Here is a 14802-nt window from a genome sequence, read left to right on the forward strand (position 1 = left end):
CGACATCCTCACGTGGCACCCTTAGCCATTAATCAGCGCTAACCAGATTCCGGGCAGGATCTACACCTCGCATCAGTGAATAGCACAGCAATGAATGGGATGGCAATTTTGCTCCTCAGTACACATTCCATAAGAATGGCATGCTGTTGCGCCACTTACATAACGAGATCTCCTTCTCTGGATGGGAACGGGTCAGCAATGTCACATGCAATCCGCAATGTGTGTCGTCTACTCTTCACTGATACAGGTGGAGTGTGGAATGCACCCACCATCTCACCATCTGTTATCATGCCCCCCTCCAACAACCCGCCCACCAGGGAATCAACCCCCCCCCCCCCATTTTTTGGAGGGGGGAGTGGGGGGTAACAACAGGTTAGAAGGCAGGCTCAAACAACATTACCAGTTGCCTTTCCTTGCTCTGCCCCTCCAAAGAAAGATTGCACTATACATCAGCTGGCAAAACGTTGGCTTCTCAAAACAACTCGCTCTGTCTAGTGAGAAAGGCAAAGGGGTGGGAGAGAAACAGACACGCAGAAGAACGGCCCCCCCAAATAAGACGACTGCACAACAAAAACGTGTGGGCATACCTGAGTTGATGTGGCATACTGAAAGCCGTCAGCAGTCTGAGTCACGTAGAAAGTAGTGGTGCCATCTGCTGTTGTGGCCACAGGCTCAGTGTCGGCTGGATCAGTGTCCACACTGGTAATAACTGCATCTCCAGCCCCAACGCCTGATGAAGATGGCCCATCACCCTGGATCTCCTTGTTGAAGGAGGCCAGGTAGTTCTGAATGTCTGAGATGGCCTCCGAGTCACCACTGGCCACACCATCTGGGCCTGTGGAGCCCCCATCTGATGGGGGGTCTGTCGGCTGGTCGGACATGGTGCACACAATTCACTTCACTGCTGTGGTGCAGCAACTGGCACCAGGGAGTTGGAGTGCACCCTCAAATCACAAGCCTGGGGGCAGAGAAAAAATAAAGTAGGAGGGTCAGGAAAATTAAATGAGGGCAGCCTCTGCGGAAATAATAAAACGTCACACTGGTTCAGTAAAATACTTCAGCACACAAGTTCCACTGTAAAATTGGCATGCTTATTGCACAATTCAGTTCAATTTCACATGAAATAGTGCTTCTTGTTATCTGATTAGAGGCCCCATAACTGCATACAACTGCTGTGGCCTTGCCCTTACCCATCACCTGAATTATGAACTAATTGTACCGCAAGTTTTCGTGAAACTGCCAATTAAGAGAAAAATAAGCAACACAGTTCAGGACTGCCAGAATTTTTTTCTGCTAATCAGGCTGGGCCATGACTCATTCCGGGCTAGCACGTTTTTTTTTTTAAAAGAGGGGCCTACAGCTTTATAACTTTTTTAACACTGTTCCATATATAAAAGTTTGCCATGATCAAGCTGAAGGGGATGCATATGGCACTTTCACAAGATGCCAACACCCATTTCGCTACATTTCCACAACTGAATAGGGAACAGTAATAACATGTCGGGTTTTACTCCCCAAAGCAAAGGATGAGTTTAGCAACACCGTACCACACAGCTCCAATTCAAATTACTCCACCAAGCTTCTTAAGTGCGCCGACACGCAGGCAACGTTCCCCTTTTCACTCTACCTCAACCGAACAACTGTGGTTGAGAACTGAGCCTGTGATGTGCCCCAAAGCCAAATGCTTCTACCCCCTGCATCACTTCAGTCAGCAGATGTGAAAAGGTTTCTGGGATAGGTAAGTGTGGAGTCAGGGGGTGTGCTGGTGAACAAGACATAGCACACCTGATTCTGCTTGTGGCTTTTGCAGATGCAGCCGCTTTCTCCTCTTGCGAAGGCTCGCAAATTGTAAATGGGGCTAAGCACATGCCATCCCCTTCTGGCATTCTTGCCACAACCTACTTGACCCTAAAAAAGAAAGCATAACGTTCTCTTTCTGCCAGGCCAAGTGGCTCTCGAACACAACAAAACAACTCTCCCACCTCCCCCTTAGCTCGTACAAGTGTTCTCAGCTATGCTTACCTTAATCACGCTTACACTTAACGTCAAGATACAGGTTCAAGTCAAAAATAAAACGCGAGGTCCAAAAGGCAATGGGTAATTGTACACTGATCGCAGGATACATTTATTTCAACTTCTTGCATGTCAAACCTTCCTGTATAATTAAACAAGCATTGAGGCACCAAGTTCTTTTAAGGAATAACCCCTCAACAGCCTTCAATGCACCCATAACAATAAAAATAGTAAATGCTTTGTGATTCCATCATTAATTTTAGCTTGTAGCACATTAGTCTTTGGCCCCACATACACACACAACACACTTAACATTGGAACAGGGCACCTAGCCAATGATTGCAATTTACAGCCAAATTTTGACTCATTGTAGTACAATGAAGGAAGATATAACAATATTTGTTACAAATGTAATCACCACGTGATAAGGCACAGCCTGATGTGAATAGACTGAATGCAGGCAGTAGTACCAGCAGCAACAGCTCATCCAGACATAAAGGGCTATGGTTTGAGTGCGTGAAATGCCTTACAAGGCCTCTCAGAGAAAGGAGATTGCTCAATTTTGCTTTTCCACATCATCTTGCCAGCAGACAGGTCATTTTGAGATAATTTATGACTACAGAAATGGCAGTTACGTTGTGGAAACGCCATAGGACACATGTAGTTATGCCATATCAATACAGCCACTATCAAAGCGATAAAACGACCCCAGCACTGCGGTCAAACTCATGTTTTCATGGCCTTGAATGCAGATGTGAAGGTTGCTAAGCTACCTTGTTCATTTCTCGAGGCCTTGCAGGGTGCAGCTAACGGGGAAATATAACGCAGTTCACGAGTTGCTTGCTGCGTCCAATTTATCATATTTAGAAAATAGGGAAAAGCGGTTTTTCGGTGCAGCGCTCGTGTACAGCCTAACTACTACCGACCCGACTTCTGGCTGTGAGCGAGGACTGCCGTAATTGGAGCATTACCACCAATCACAGTATAGAGAAATGAGCATGGATGAGACCCTCTGTTGAACAAGTGCTTTACAACGTCCGCCTGAGGCATAGACTGGACGCTGCGAGGCACTTTGCAGTTACTTTTGGGGCCCGTTTGGACGCGATATCACTCTCCGCGCGCGGAGACGCTGAACGCGAGCACACTGCTGAGCGAAGCTAGGCCAACGCAAGGAAAGCGAAGGAGCAAAACATCCAGCAGCATGCTCGACGTTCGCGGCAGCGGCTAGTGTGGTTCGCACCCGCTTATACACAGACAGCGGGAAGGCAATAGCCTCGGGGCCGAGCTGCAGGCACAGCCGCCGGCCGACCTTGGTGCCGCCAGAACACCCGCTTGGAAGCCATATTTGAACGGAGGCAAACATGGCCCCATGGCGACTCCTTCCCTGGCCGACATCACACGTAGCTGCCATACACAGCATTTCAGTCAAAACGGCATGCACGGCTACGAACGGCCAGCGCGAAACGTCGCCCAGGGATGGAGGAGCCCGCGACATGAAGACCCTAGTGATAAACTAGGGAACCAAGATGTCCTAAGCGCCATCTGCATGCCCGATGAGCGCCACCAGTGGGAGAAAGGATCGAGCTCCCCTCAGGACCGCCGGAGAGCCGCCGGTCAGGCCCACGTCGTGCAAATTATCCGTCACCGCAGCTCCGTACACATGCCCGGAAGACCAGCATACCTTCTCCGCAGCCCCTTGCGCCCGTGCAACCACCCGGGGTGCCAGGAAGCCGTTCCGTGCGACTGAACCAGCCCAACCGCGGAACTGCTTTTTCGCCAGAGCGTTTAGGCCTAGTTGATGCACGGGCCTTCCTCGCGGATATTGCTCTCGGCGTGCAATGGTGAACATCAAGACAGTTACAGCTCATTTTTGTGAGTGCTCGTGCACACCTAGATTGCAACGAAAGCTTCGCTAAGTGCCCAGTTTTTCCTATTCCACGAAAAATAAAACACGAAAACTTACTGGGAAATATCATAGTCCAACACTGGAGGGCGTTGGTACAGTTCCATAATGGCGGTGTGGCCTTTGAGAAACGCTGTCGTGCGCATGACGAATGACGTCAGCATCCGGGCTTTTCGAGCGGAAGATCACTGCGTGGCGCGCTATTTCGAACGTGGCAGTAGCTCACGCTCTGCACGCACTTCATGCGTGCTCTTCAACTTTTGCTCATTCTTACCAGTCGCAATTTAAGGAATCATGCTCAAGAAATCAATATTTATTCTCGTAATAGTAGCTTGAGTTCTGATAAAGTACATTTTCACTGAGGTGGCAGCTTCAGTGACTGGAAATACGCAAAACAATACGGTTGATGCTTACGCAACAACTGGATTTGAACAGTAAGCGTGATTTCTGACGTATTTATTTTTGGTAACGGGTTGTTTTTTTAATAGCTCTCAATGACTGCAAGCTCTTAGTGGAGTTGATTAGAAAAATGTATATAAAGAACGTCACAAAGACGACGACTTAACGAAGTGTATGCACGAGCGCTGAGAGTTAATGTATTATTGTGGTTTTCCTCTCTCCGGGCCCAGGGCTGGGAAAATAGCTTCTGGGGTCCTTAAATTTAAATCCAACCCTTGATATCTCCCCCTTTCCCCTCCCCCTTTTACTAAATAAAGCTTACTACAAGTGGCACTTACAACTATAGGGTTGGTCAATAAGCCGGGCTTCAGACAAAGAGCGGAAACTTCCGTATAAGAAAATTACAAGAAGCATCAATCAGATGCATACATGAATGCTCATTAGTCGAAAAACAAGTGAAACAGACAAGCAAAAAATTCAACGATATCGTTTTTCGCTGCTTATTCCAGTAAGGACACAGAATGACCGACAGAAGAGAAATAATCTGGAACGGCGATGAAGCCCAGTTAAAGCCTCGGGCATGGCCGGCCAGTAACAACTTCATTATATTCTTGTTTTTTCCCAAAAACTGCTCCCAAGTAGTAAGCATTTCAGTGTTTTGAAAACGTATTTTGCAAATTCGTTCAAGACACCCGTGAAGTTGACGTGCATGTGCTTTAAATGTAATTCAAAACAAATAATTCAAAACAAGGTAACCTATGAATTGTCTGGTGTTTGCGGTTGCATCACAGCTGCATAATACGGCTGCTTGAAGCACGACAAAACCAACAAAACACCCCTAGCCGTTTTGAGGGTTATAGTTCCCGTTCAGAGAGGGCGCGACATGGCAAAACGACGCACGACGCTACCGATCTATTAACGCTACCGGAAATTTAGTAGTAGCAATCATTGGCGTACCGAAAATCAGTCATCGCGAGGCACGTGAAGCACGTGAAGCCAAAAATGGGCAGCAAAAAGCACAAGAAACATCACAAGTCTGAAAAGAAAGAGGTCAAAGACGAAGGTGCGTATGCCACATCGTTCTCGAGCGCGGTGTCTCGAGGCGCTCGAGGTAACGATCCAGCCATTTGATCTCGCAGTGCTTGAGTAGCCTTTGTGAACGGATAACTGCAACTTTCTCTCTATATATGTACTTTTTATGCAAACCTAGGCGTTTTTAAGGTCTTTATTTGTTTTTTCTTCCGATTAGTGCACCTCGATTTTTCGTAGCACACCGTGTGTCGGCTTTCGTGATAGCTTCGTTGTAATGCTTTTGAGGACCTTTTGAGTGTTGGGCCAGTCAGGCAAAAAAGTTCTGCTTAACCATTCTGTTTAAGTATGGAATCTGACGTGGCCCCTCTTTAACATCAATTACGGTGCCTACCTGTGGTGTTGCAAAAAATGCGATGCAGTTTGTGGTTGCTATGAGTGTGTCGCGAAAGTTCGTTAAAGCGCGTAACAGTTGTCACGGTCGCAGTAAGCTCACGAGCGCAGCCGCAGTTAGCAATACATGTTGAACTGGCTTTTTATCGTACCTTCATTTTGTGAGCTGTTCTTAAAATTTACGACACTGTTCATTGCTTGCAGCGGAATTAATTGGTATGCCTCCAGTCAAGCCTGACTCATTTTAAGCGCTCAACTGACTGAGAAGCATTGATTGAAAGAAACTAAAGCCAGTAAGACGTGGGCTTAAAATAGCTTTTTTGTGTGGGGTCCAAGTGGGCGTTGTATGCTACGGGAAGGACCATGTAATCTGTAGTTGGGGGCTAGCTATTCAGGCGCTGCCACTTCTCAAATGGTAGTCCAGCGGCTGGGAGCGGTGACTGGCTTATTCCCGCGCCGCGTCCCACTGCAAAAACAGCGCAGCCTGAAGCAAACCGTTCTGAAAGAGCACTCGGGTTGATCGTTTCGTTCAGGCAGTCTTCATCCCGCACCGGCCTCAACGGTTTAGTTGAGGCTGTGATGGTGTGGAGATGATACTCAAGCTAAAAATTAATACACTTATCGACATTATATTTAACTTCTGCAACCATGGAATGTTTTGGTCATTACATACCACATTGCCTTTTCGACAACTGTTGTACACTCGTTTAGTGCTTTAATGTGGTAATGGCTGAGGTTATAAGACTCTTAACATAAGTGGAGGAAATTACAGCACATTTGAAGCTGTGAGCAATGAATAAACCAGATAAATGGGTTTCGAACCCTCCTTTGTACACTTTGCAGTATTTGTGACCCCACAAATGAGCCCTTAACTGTCACATACATGGCAGATTTGTTTGTTGCATTGGCAGCTATTCCTACCAAAGCATCTTCTGCACAGTTTGTACAAGTGCTAAAAACACCTGGCATCTTCCCACATTTGTTAACATGTGTAGTGCATCTATTAAGTGCACTAGCGCCCAGGAGCTCTAGTAGTGCTGGCTGATGGCTATTGAGTCGGCTAAGGCTTTCAACTGAAAATAAAACCAAACATTCAAATCACACAAGTGATACTATAGTGCATCCAAATTTGGGGTTTCGTGTGGGGGAACTGAACAGCGGTGATCAGGTTTTGTAGGATGCTGGAATAATTTGTACACAGCCTAGCCTGGAATGATGCAAGCTGCAAAAAATGGACTACGGCCAGAGGGGGAGACAACAAACAAGCGCTGGTCACGAAAAGGGCCATATGTACTTGAAATACTACCAAAAACATGAGGCTGTGGCACAAAGCACGAATAAGACAGGAGGGGAAACGAGGCTTCCTAATGCAGCCAGATAATGTCACAAGCGCTCGTCATAGGTTAAGCTAGCGGCACCTTCCGTGGGTCAAGACAGTGCATATTCGCCGCAATCGACATTTCACTGTGCAGCCACGGAATGAACTGCAGCCGCTATCATTTCGTCCATCAGGTGCCACTACCTTCTCCTTTGCCGCCGCAGCTACGAAGCTTTGCAGTCCGCCTTGGTTTTCGTTTTGACATTATCTAGATGGGAAGTTTCCCCTCCTATATATTCTTGCTCTATGAGCTGTGGCTAGTATGTGCCCTTTCCTTTGTGGGCCATGCCGGGCATGCATTCCCCCAGGACTGTGTGACTTGCAAACAAGGATGGCGGAGTGCGGACTAGGGGTTGCGGGGAAGGGGCTTGGTGGGAAAGGGCAGCCTTTTCCACCTTGCCCCTTTCCACCAAAAAAAACATGGCCAGTTGCTGTTCTGTTAACCTAAGAGGGCAAAAAAAGAGCAGGGCATGCTGTCTCCGTTGTACATGACAGTTCTATTCTTGTAGTGAGCTACCTGTACCCTTCTGGCAATAAAACCACGCTGAGTTACCGAGGCACTGCAGCCTGTCTGTGGTACGTGAGTACTGAAAGTCGTGCATGATTCCTAAAACACCACTGTGGGTTGAGTACGGCTTGGTAGTTCTTGCTGCAAAGTAGCCCACCTTGCCTTGCAACTTGGGGCCCGAACTCGTGATACTGAGATTACGAGCCTTGTACTCTACCAATAAGGCTAGCCAGGCCTCATGACCAATAGATGGGAGAGAGATATTCCCACTTTATCAGTGTGCAAGCACTAGGAGGGTCAACCCTGAGAAATCTGTACATGTATTCTGTATCTTTGCACAGTGTTGCATGAGTAGTACATTCCCACAAAGAACAGGTATAAACAGTTGATCTATTTGTGAGCTTGATGGTATGTGAAATGCACCAACAATGCCTCTGCAATTGTGTGCAAGCCTTAAGTGGGTTGACTGCAAGAAATCTGTCCACTGTGAAGACGGTCTGCATACTCTGGAGTGCAACAGTGTTACATACACACAGAGTAGCACATGCCAGCAGAGGTATATTGGACAAGGCTATATAAAATGTTTGAACAACTTAATCATTTTAGTCAGTCAGCAAGTTCAATCAATTAATGCGCAAGCACTAGGAAGGTCGATCACAAGAATCTGCGCATGTGCTTTAGAGTGTGAAGCCTAACACAGTGTTTACATACCTGCAGAGATGGATTGGGCAGAGGTATATTGGACAACGCCTTATAAAACAGCAGCTAATCAACTTGATCATTTTAGTTTGTCAACTTTACCAATCAGTTAAACACTAAAAAAATTAGGGCTGTAGCACTTGGAGGCTGAACCACATGAAATCCAAGAAAGCTGTATGTGCACTCCGAAGTTTAGCATAGTCTCACTTATCCACACTGGTCTGTACCTGCAGAGGTCTACTGGATGCTTTAGAAGTAAGAATTTATGCTTGGTCAGATGAACGCGCAACAAGCAACAACCATTGGGTGCTGCTTAATGACACAAATGAACCAAAGGAGGCTTGCTTGTGCGGGTAGAATGAACAAATGCACCAGTTAAATGCTCTAGAGGCCATAAAAGCATACCTGTACTTGGTGTAGCCTGATACCAGGCTACACCAAGGCCCCGGAATGTTTTTGGTATCAGATTTCGTATTCCCAAAAATCCCTTTTGCAACAATTTTTAAAGCGTTGAGTATTGCCATAGTTGTAAAAAATCTTTCTGCTTATTACATAGTACCATGATGGTGAAAGCTGCACCTCTCCCCTGGGCCCCCTTACGTGCCCGCAGGAGAGGGGTAAAGCACGGCAGTCTCACAAAAGTGGCAATGTAAGGGGTGTGCATTCAGTATCTCCAGTCTTCTGTACCCAGTCTTCTGCAGCTTGCTTTTTTAGTGGCTGAAGGGTGATGGCAGGAAAAGAGATATTGATGTTCTCAAGTATGCACTGCATCTGTCGATGTCAGTCTTCGAAGTGTTCCAATTTGTAATTGGCTGTGCGGTAGCAACATACGACAAAGGAACATCAAATAGCGTGTACGCATGTCTTCTGACGCGGTGTGTGTGGGCCTAGTCATGTGGCAAGATATTTATACTGAAGCAGGACGAGTCAGTTTATGTTCAACTTGTTCAAACAACACATTACTAGCCATGGGAGGAAAAGAGGGTTAAAGCACCGGTCCTGTGCACTGCTCTTCTTGTCCCAGATGAAGGTGCTTATAAACATGGAAACGATAGTGCATAAGTGTGTTGCAGGCCATGCTAATTAAATAAAAGCACCAGTGCTGTCAAAGCCAGTTGGCAATGAGCATCGCAACAATACAACGATGGCTCCTTTACCAAAAGTGCATGAATAAAAGCTATTTCCATAGCAGAGATCTGTGCTTTGTGGAATCGGCACACTATGATGACAGAAAAATGCTCCACAGAAGGTGGTGGGGGCCCAAACTTTGGGAAGAGATTACAGCCTTAGCAGTGGAACCGAGCTTTTTTGTTGTGTATGAGTAACAAAGTGATACTTGACTCGGACAGCCTTAATAACGAAGCCTGCATTTGGGGGTGAATTTATTTTCCATGTCTAAAACCTGCTGCAGTGTCTTTTAAGGGCCAGTTAGAGGTTTCTGGGCATTTCACTTGCAACAAAACCCTCTTACAACAAGCGTGATGTTCAGAGGTGTTTGTTAGCCATAATTAAAGTTCACAATCAATGATTTGTGCTTGCACTCAGCAGTACTGTGGCAGTTGTGAGGCCACAATTCATAACAAGCAATGGTTCTCGAGTGGTATAAGGGGTTCTCGAGGGGTCTCGACGTTCCGGACTCAAATGCACTGTGGCTGCATTCTGGAACAGGGTTGTCTCACCTTTTGATTGAGGCACGACCTAACACAGTGCATCTTAAGCTGGCTTTCGCACGTAAGCCAGCTTCAGTAAGCCCGTGGGATGGACGAAGGACTTTTTTGCAGGATGTTGCCTCAATTAACTTAGCATTATCCAACTTCAGCCGTGTGTGCCTGTTCAGACCATTCCTAACTTGTCGGTGCTACTTCTTGCTCCCTGCTTAGTTATTATCAGTGTTCACCGCAGCGCTTAGCTGGTAGAGGTTTTGTTTTCATGCCTCTCACCGTCTGGGTGGTCTCCGCGTTCCAGATCGGCAAGAGAAGTCCCTCAAGCTGGTGCTCAAAGTGGGTGGGAGTGCAGGCGGGCTCCAGACTCCCGTGCCGTCGCCGTCCGCAATAGCCTCGCCGCACAGTGCGCCCCCAGCCCCCCCGCCACCGCCTCCGCAGGAACCGGCAGCAGTGGCCACCCCGCCGGCGGCCTTTCGCGTCGAGGGCACAAACATGGTGTGCCACGCTCACGAGGGAAGCAGCAGCAAGCACAAAAAGTCCAAAAAGAAGAAAAAGAAGAAGTCAAGCAGCAAGGAACACCGAGAGAAGAGGCACAGGCACCACCACCATCGCCATCACAGGCATCACCACCACCATCATAAGGACTCTGAGAAGAAGGTGGGTTACGGTTGTAATGGTGACTCCATCTTATTCGGCCTCTTCACTTAGGCTCAATTTATCGTTACAAACGTTTATTTTTAAGAGAACAAGTGTCTGAATAACATCAAAAGCCATAGTTTACATGATAGTACGCTTGTTAACTTTATAAAGGGTTGGGAAGGTTAGCAGTATATTTTTGGTAAAGGGGCCTTTATTTTTTGTTAGTCAAATTGTATTGCTGTTTCATTAGAGAATGGATGGTTTATTTGATCTGAAGGCACATTGAAGGGATTTAGCCAGTCTTATTTATGGCTGCATTATGCATTTTTACCCATGTAATTATTTGACTATATAGCAAAAATCTAGAGCCCTCGATTTATTTTTGATGGCCAGCATAAACGAGAACACCGTGCAACATTAGTGGCTGCCGCACAAACTCCTGTAATGGCGTCGTGCTGGTTCGCAATGTGTTTTCATGCTACCTTGATTTTAGCCCATTTCGCGGTCACTATCGACCTTTTGTTTGTTGAGGTTGTACAGGTTAAACGTAGTACCGATTCATTAATTTTAGTTAGCCTTCCCAGCATGTCATTGTAGCCGATGTTAGCGAATCTGCGGGGAGGATGGCGCGAGGAAAGTGGTGCATTTGAATACATTTTCCCATCGCAAAATTTGTGTAAATTGGCAGGAAAAGCTCGGAACGTGGCCTACGCATTCCAGGCTTGAATCTGGCACGGTTACTAGACATTGTTTATAACTGACTTCAGTGGTCCTTGAAGGTACGTTCATGTCTCATTTGCTCAGAAATAAAGCAGGCAAGCAAAAAATTCGGTTCAAAGTGTTTCTTCATCCACACAATGGTGAGCAGGAACTGGGTTTGGAGAAGTGTCCTTTGCTTGGTAGTACTTGGGACCAGAATGGATGTGTAAAGTGGAGTCCAGGGGACATATGCTTACACCATAAAAGTGCAGAAGGGGGTTTTACTACGATGTATAAAAAGGCAAGTTCATGCACGTGTTTGTGCATTGGTGCACACCCATCATTTGTCTTCACTTTTTGTGTTCTTAACAATGCCATCAAAAGAAAAACTTACCGTGTCTTAAGACATTGTTTTCAGTAGCATGACAGTCGTGACGTCCAAAAGAGGGGACGTTTTTGACAGACAGCCGTTTTATTAACTGGCTGTTCGCCAAGAATTTGCTCTGAGCAGTGTCCTAGTTGAGAATAAGGTGTAGAAACTATGGCCAGCCAAGCTATTCAAGCACTGCTATAAGATCAAGATGGACTCATTACAAAGGTAGCAGAGGTGGTGTTCAAGCAATGAAAAATTCCGCGCACCCAGTGCATACTCAAAACACTGCAAGGGGTGGTCGTAATGTCCTTCAACTGAGGGCCAAGACCCAGAGCCAAGGTCACAGGATTATTATATGTAAGGCTGCAGCTGTATTTTCTGGCTGGATGCTGAACGTATTGAAGAGCTTTTTCCTGAATTGGGCTGTGGCTTTGTGTGTATTCCTTTTCACACAGCTTCTGTTAAAATTGGGGCAGCTACAAACTTTACGAAGCATGTCTTTTTCCAGTAGAGTATGCTGAGGGTATTCTTTGGATGTTTCCTTTGTGGCAGATTTTTTTCATACTAGCTATTGAAAAAATCCTGAATGGAAAGAATACATTTTTTTAAGGTATCATCATTTTTGCCAACAAATGAGTAATCACTATGTATATCATTTTTCATGGCTTGAAAGAATAGCCAGTGAGCTAAGTTGTTTGAGATGTATTCCAGTACTGTGACATGAGAATGACCGCAAGGGATAGAAGAGAAGAAAAAAAGCCTACATAGACAAATGTTTCATGTGGGGAGTTACACAGAAATCTGCCAAGTAGGCCCCGCAGTCACTAGCAAATGATACATGGTTGGTCCAAAAATGAGGCCACTATAATATGTGCTTTGGTTACAGTTGTGGCAGAGTTTTGTTCATAGCGCTGCGTTGATGTCCTGCACATTGCAATGGCACGCTATCAAATCAACCTGATCTGTTTGTTTTTTGTTCTGGTTTGCTTTTTGCTCAAACTTACAGACTGAAAGATCTGCCGCCTCTTTTTTATCCTCCACTCCCTTTTTCTAGGAGAAGCGCAAGTGCGAGCACGAGTGTTCCTTGGGGAGCGAGGAGAAAGTGGCCGTAGCTGCCAGCGCCGTGGAGCCCCCACCACCTGCCAAGCGCCCCCGCCTGGAGCTGACACCTGCACCGCGTGAGCCCTCACCGCCACCCGCTGAACGGCCAGTTCGGGACCCTCGCTCTTGCACGCTCAAGAAGAAGTCGGACAAGAGCCCCCTGCAGATGCTACTTTACTACCTTCTCAACAACCTTCAAAAGTAAGCTCTCGGGCATTCATCCCCCTTCCCCACTTACACAATGCGTGGCTTGGAAAGGATGGGGTAGCCGAAGCGGGCCGGCCTGTGTCACATCAGATGTTACAATTTTCGGGCCGATGGCATGTGTTCACATTGTCCTGATTTCTATTGCCACTGAAAGTCCAGGCTGCACACTGCAAGTGGAAGATGGTGCGTTATACCTGTGCTGAATGGGCATTTGAAAGGACGTTTCAGTCAAATGGCCTTCGAAATTTCAGATGCCGTTGGAATGAGAAGGAATCCCGCCGATCTACACGACAGTTGTCAAAGGCAGTTGAAAGTTTCCACATTCGCCCGCCACGTTTTGGTGTCGCCACTGCTGCCATTTTGTTCTTGACAAAAATTAATTTTAGAGTTTAAATGGCCAGAAACAAGCAATTATTAGTGATCAAATTGATAACAATCTACAAGCGGGCACAAAACAGCCAGTCTTTTTTTTTTTTTTTTCGCACTGCTGGTGTTGAGAGTACCAAGTTACCTTGTAATTGTAGAGCGAGTGATAGAGAACAAATACAAGTGAAAATTGTGAAGATTGTGCACTTTAAACACCAAGTTTTACTCATAAATAATTGTTTTTGTAATTACGGCATGCAGAAACTGTGCCCAAAAGTATGACCATTCGTGTTTCAAAGGCCTTTGAGAACCTCAAAGGTTGTTGGTGGTGCTCCTTTGACTCTAATGGCATTTCAACCAAAGGCCTTTGAAAAACGTCGTGTAGCACCTCAAAGGTGGGATTTGATTCAAATGACATTTGACCCAAAGGCCTTCAAAACGCTTGTGTAGCACGGGTACTCAGTTGGAGCAGGAGTGCTTTGGAAAATTTAAAGGGGTCACAGCACTTTATTGATGTAATGTCAGCTAATTATTGAGAGTAAAACATTACATCAGAATTTCTGCAGTGTGGTCAGTGAGCAGCGTCTTCTCCTTCCGCATTTTTTGTGTTTTGGAGTGTAATGTTTGTTGGTTGTGAATTTTCCAACATTGTGGGCCTTTCGGGGGGGGGGGGGCACGGGGAGAGGAGGGGGCATAATGCAGGGGTGAGACAGCTGCGCATATTGCGCACTTTTGATACAAATCTGCTTTCCTGTGCCGGGCTGCTCCAAAAGCTTGGAAATTGCCGAAATTGCGCCAAACTGCTCCAAAACAGTCTGAGAGCCAAGGATTTTAACGCTGCCGCCAGTTTCAGTGGGGAAAAATGCTTACTGACGGTATAATTTTCCAGCACCCCTGTTTGTAAAGGTTTAATTGATTGGTCATACTATAAAACACCTGCATAAAATTGTCCCCAAGATAGTTTTTAGATAGTTTTTTCGAAGGTCATCATCATGTCGGGTTGCACATGTTATATTCTGTGAGTTTTTTGAAGTTTTCTCATGGAAAACAATTGCAAAGTCCTGTAGAAAAAATACGTATGTGTACTCAGGCGACAAACTACTGGTGAAAATTGATGAAAGGACGGCAATTTTGGAGCGCCGTATATCTCCATAACGACATTACTGGGCGCCGCTATCTTGGTGCGGTGAATATTGGAAAACATGGCCGTCGGGCGAAGCAGCTGCTCGTGGTTCAGGCAGAGTGCTCTTCGCCGATTTCTACTGTGGTTTTGGTCATGGGGGTGGCTGGTTTTACATTTAGTCGTTTGATCTGTTGAGGGAAGTTGCGTGACTCGAAGAACGGGAGTTCATCCAAAACAACGTGAATTCGCCGTGTTTCGGCCTCGAGTGAGAGGCGCGGTGCGTGCTTGAAGTGAAATTTCGGACTCAT

At 46.3% G+C, this 14802-nt stretch overlaps 2 protein-coding genes across 8 annotated transcripts in view; one reads left to right on the forward strand and one right to left on the reverse strand.

Moving 5' to 3' along the window:
* Ctcf (transcriptional repressor CTCF) overlaps nt 1-4203 on the reverse strand; it is a 29837-nt gene extending 25634 nt beyond the window's left edge. The window contains exons 1-3 of one of the 4 annotated variants that reach the window (XM_077686578.1): nt 3977-4202; nt 1786-1908; nt 588-958 (exon numbers count right to left, since the gene is read on the reverse strand). In XM_077686578.1, the coding sequence (XP_077542704.1) occupies nt 588-881 (294 nt within the window). In that variant the 5' untranslated portion in view covers nt 882-958; nt 1786-1908; nt 3977-4202. Of the gene's footprint in view, nt 1-587; nt 959-1785; nt 1909-2786; nt 2974-3694; nt 3829-3976 lie in introns of those variants that run through there. The other 3 variants (XM_077686579.1, XM_077686580.1, XM_077686581.1) reach the window with 3 other exon arrangements.
* Nucleotides 4204-5174: 971 nt separating this feature from the next.
* LOC144155255 (bromodomain-containing protein 7-like) overlaps nt 5175-14802 on the forward strand; it is a 77203-nt gene continuing 67575 nt past the window's right edge. For 2 of the 4 annotated variants that reach the window (XR_013319546.1, XM_077686582.1), the window contains exons 1-3: nt 5175-5378; nt 10288-10643; nt 12752-12999. Coding sequence is in view for 2 of the 4 variants with exons in the window: in XM_077686582.1 (XP_077542708.1) it covers nt 5318-5378; nt 10288-10643; nt 12752-12999 (665 nt within the window). In the remaining 2 variants the exon portion in view is untranslated. The remainder of the gene's footprint in view (nt 5379-10287; nt 10644-12751; nt 13000-14802) is intronic. The other 2 variants (XR_013319547.1, XM_077686583.1) reach the window with 2 other exon arrangements.

The sequence above is a fragment of the Haemaphysalis longicornis genome, unplaced genomic scaffold (genome assembly GCF_048455015.1).
Source record: "Haemaphysalis longicornis isolate Haplotype H1 unplaced genomic scaffold, Haemaphysalis longicornis Haplotype H1 scaffold_1, whole genome shotgun sequence".
Classification (NCBI taxonomy): Eukaryota; Metazoa; Arthropoda; class Arachnida; order Ixodida; family Ixodidae; genus Haemaphysalis; species Haemaphysalis longicornis.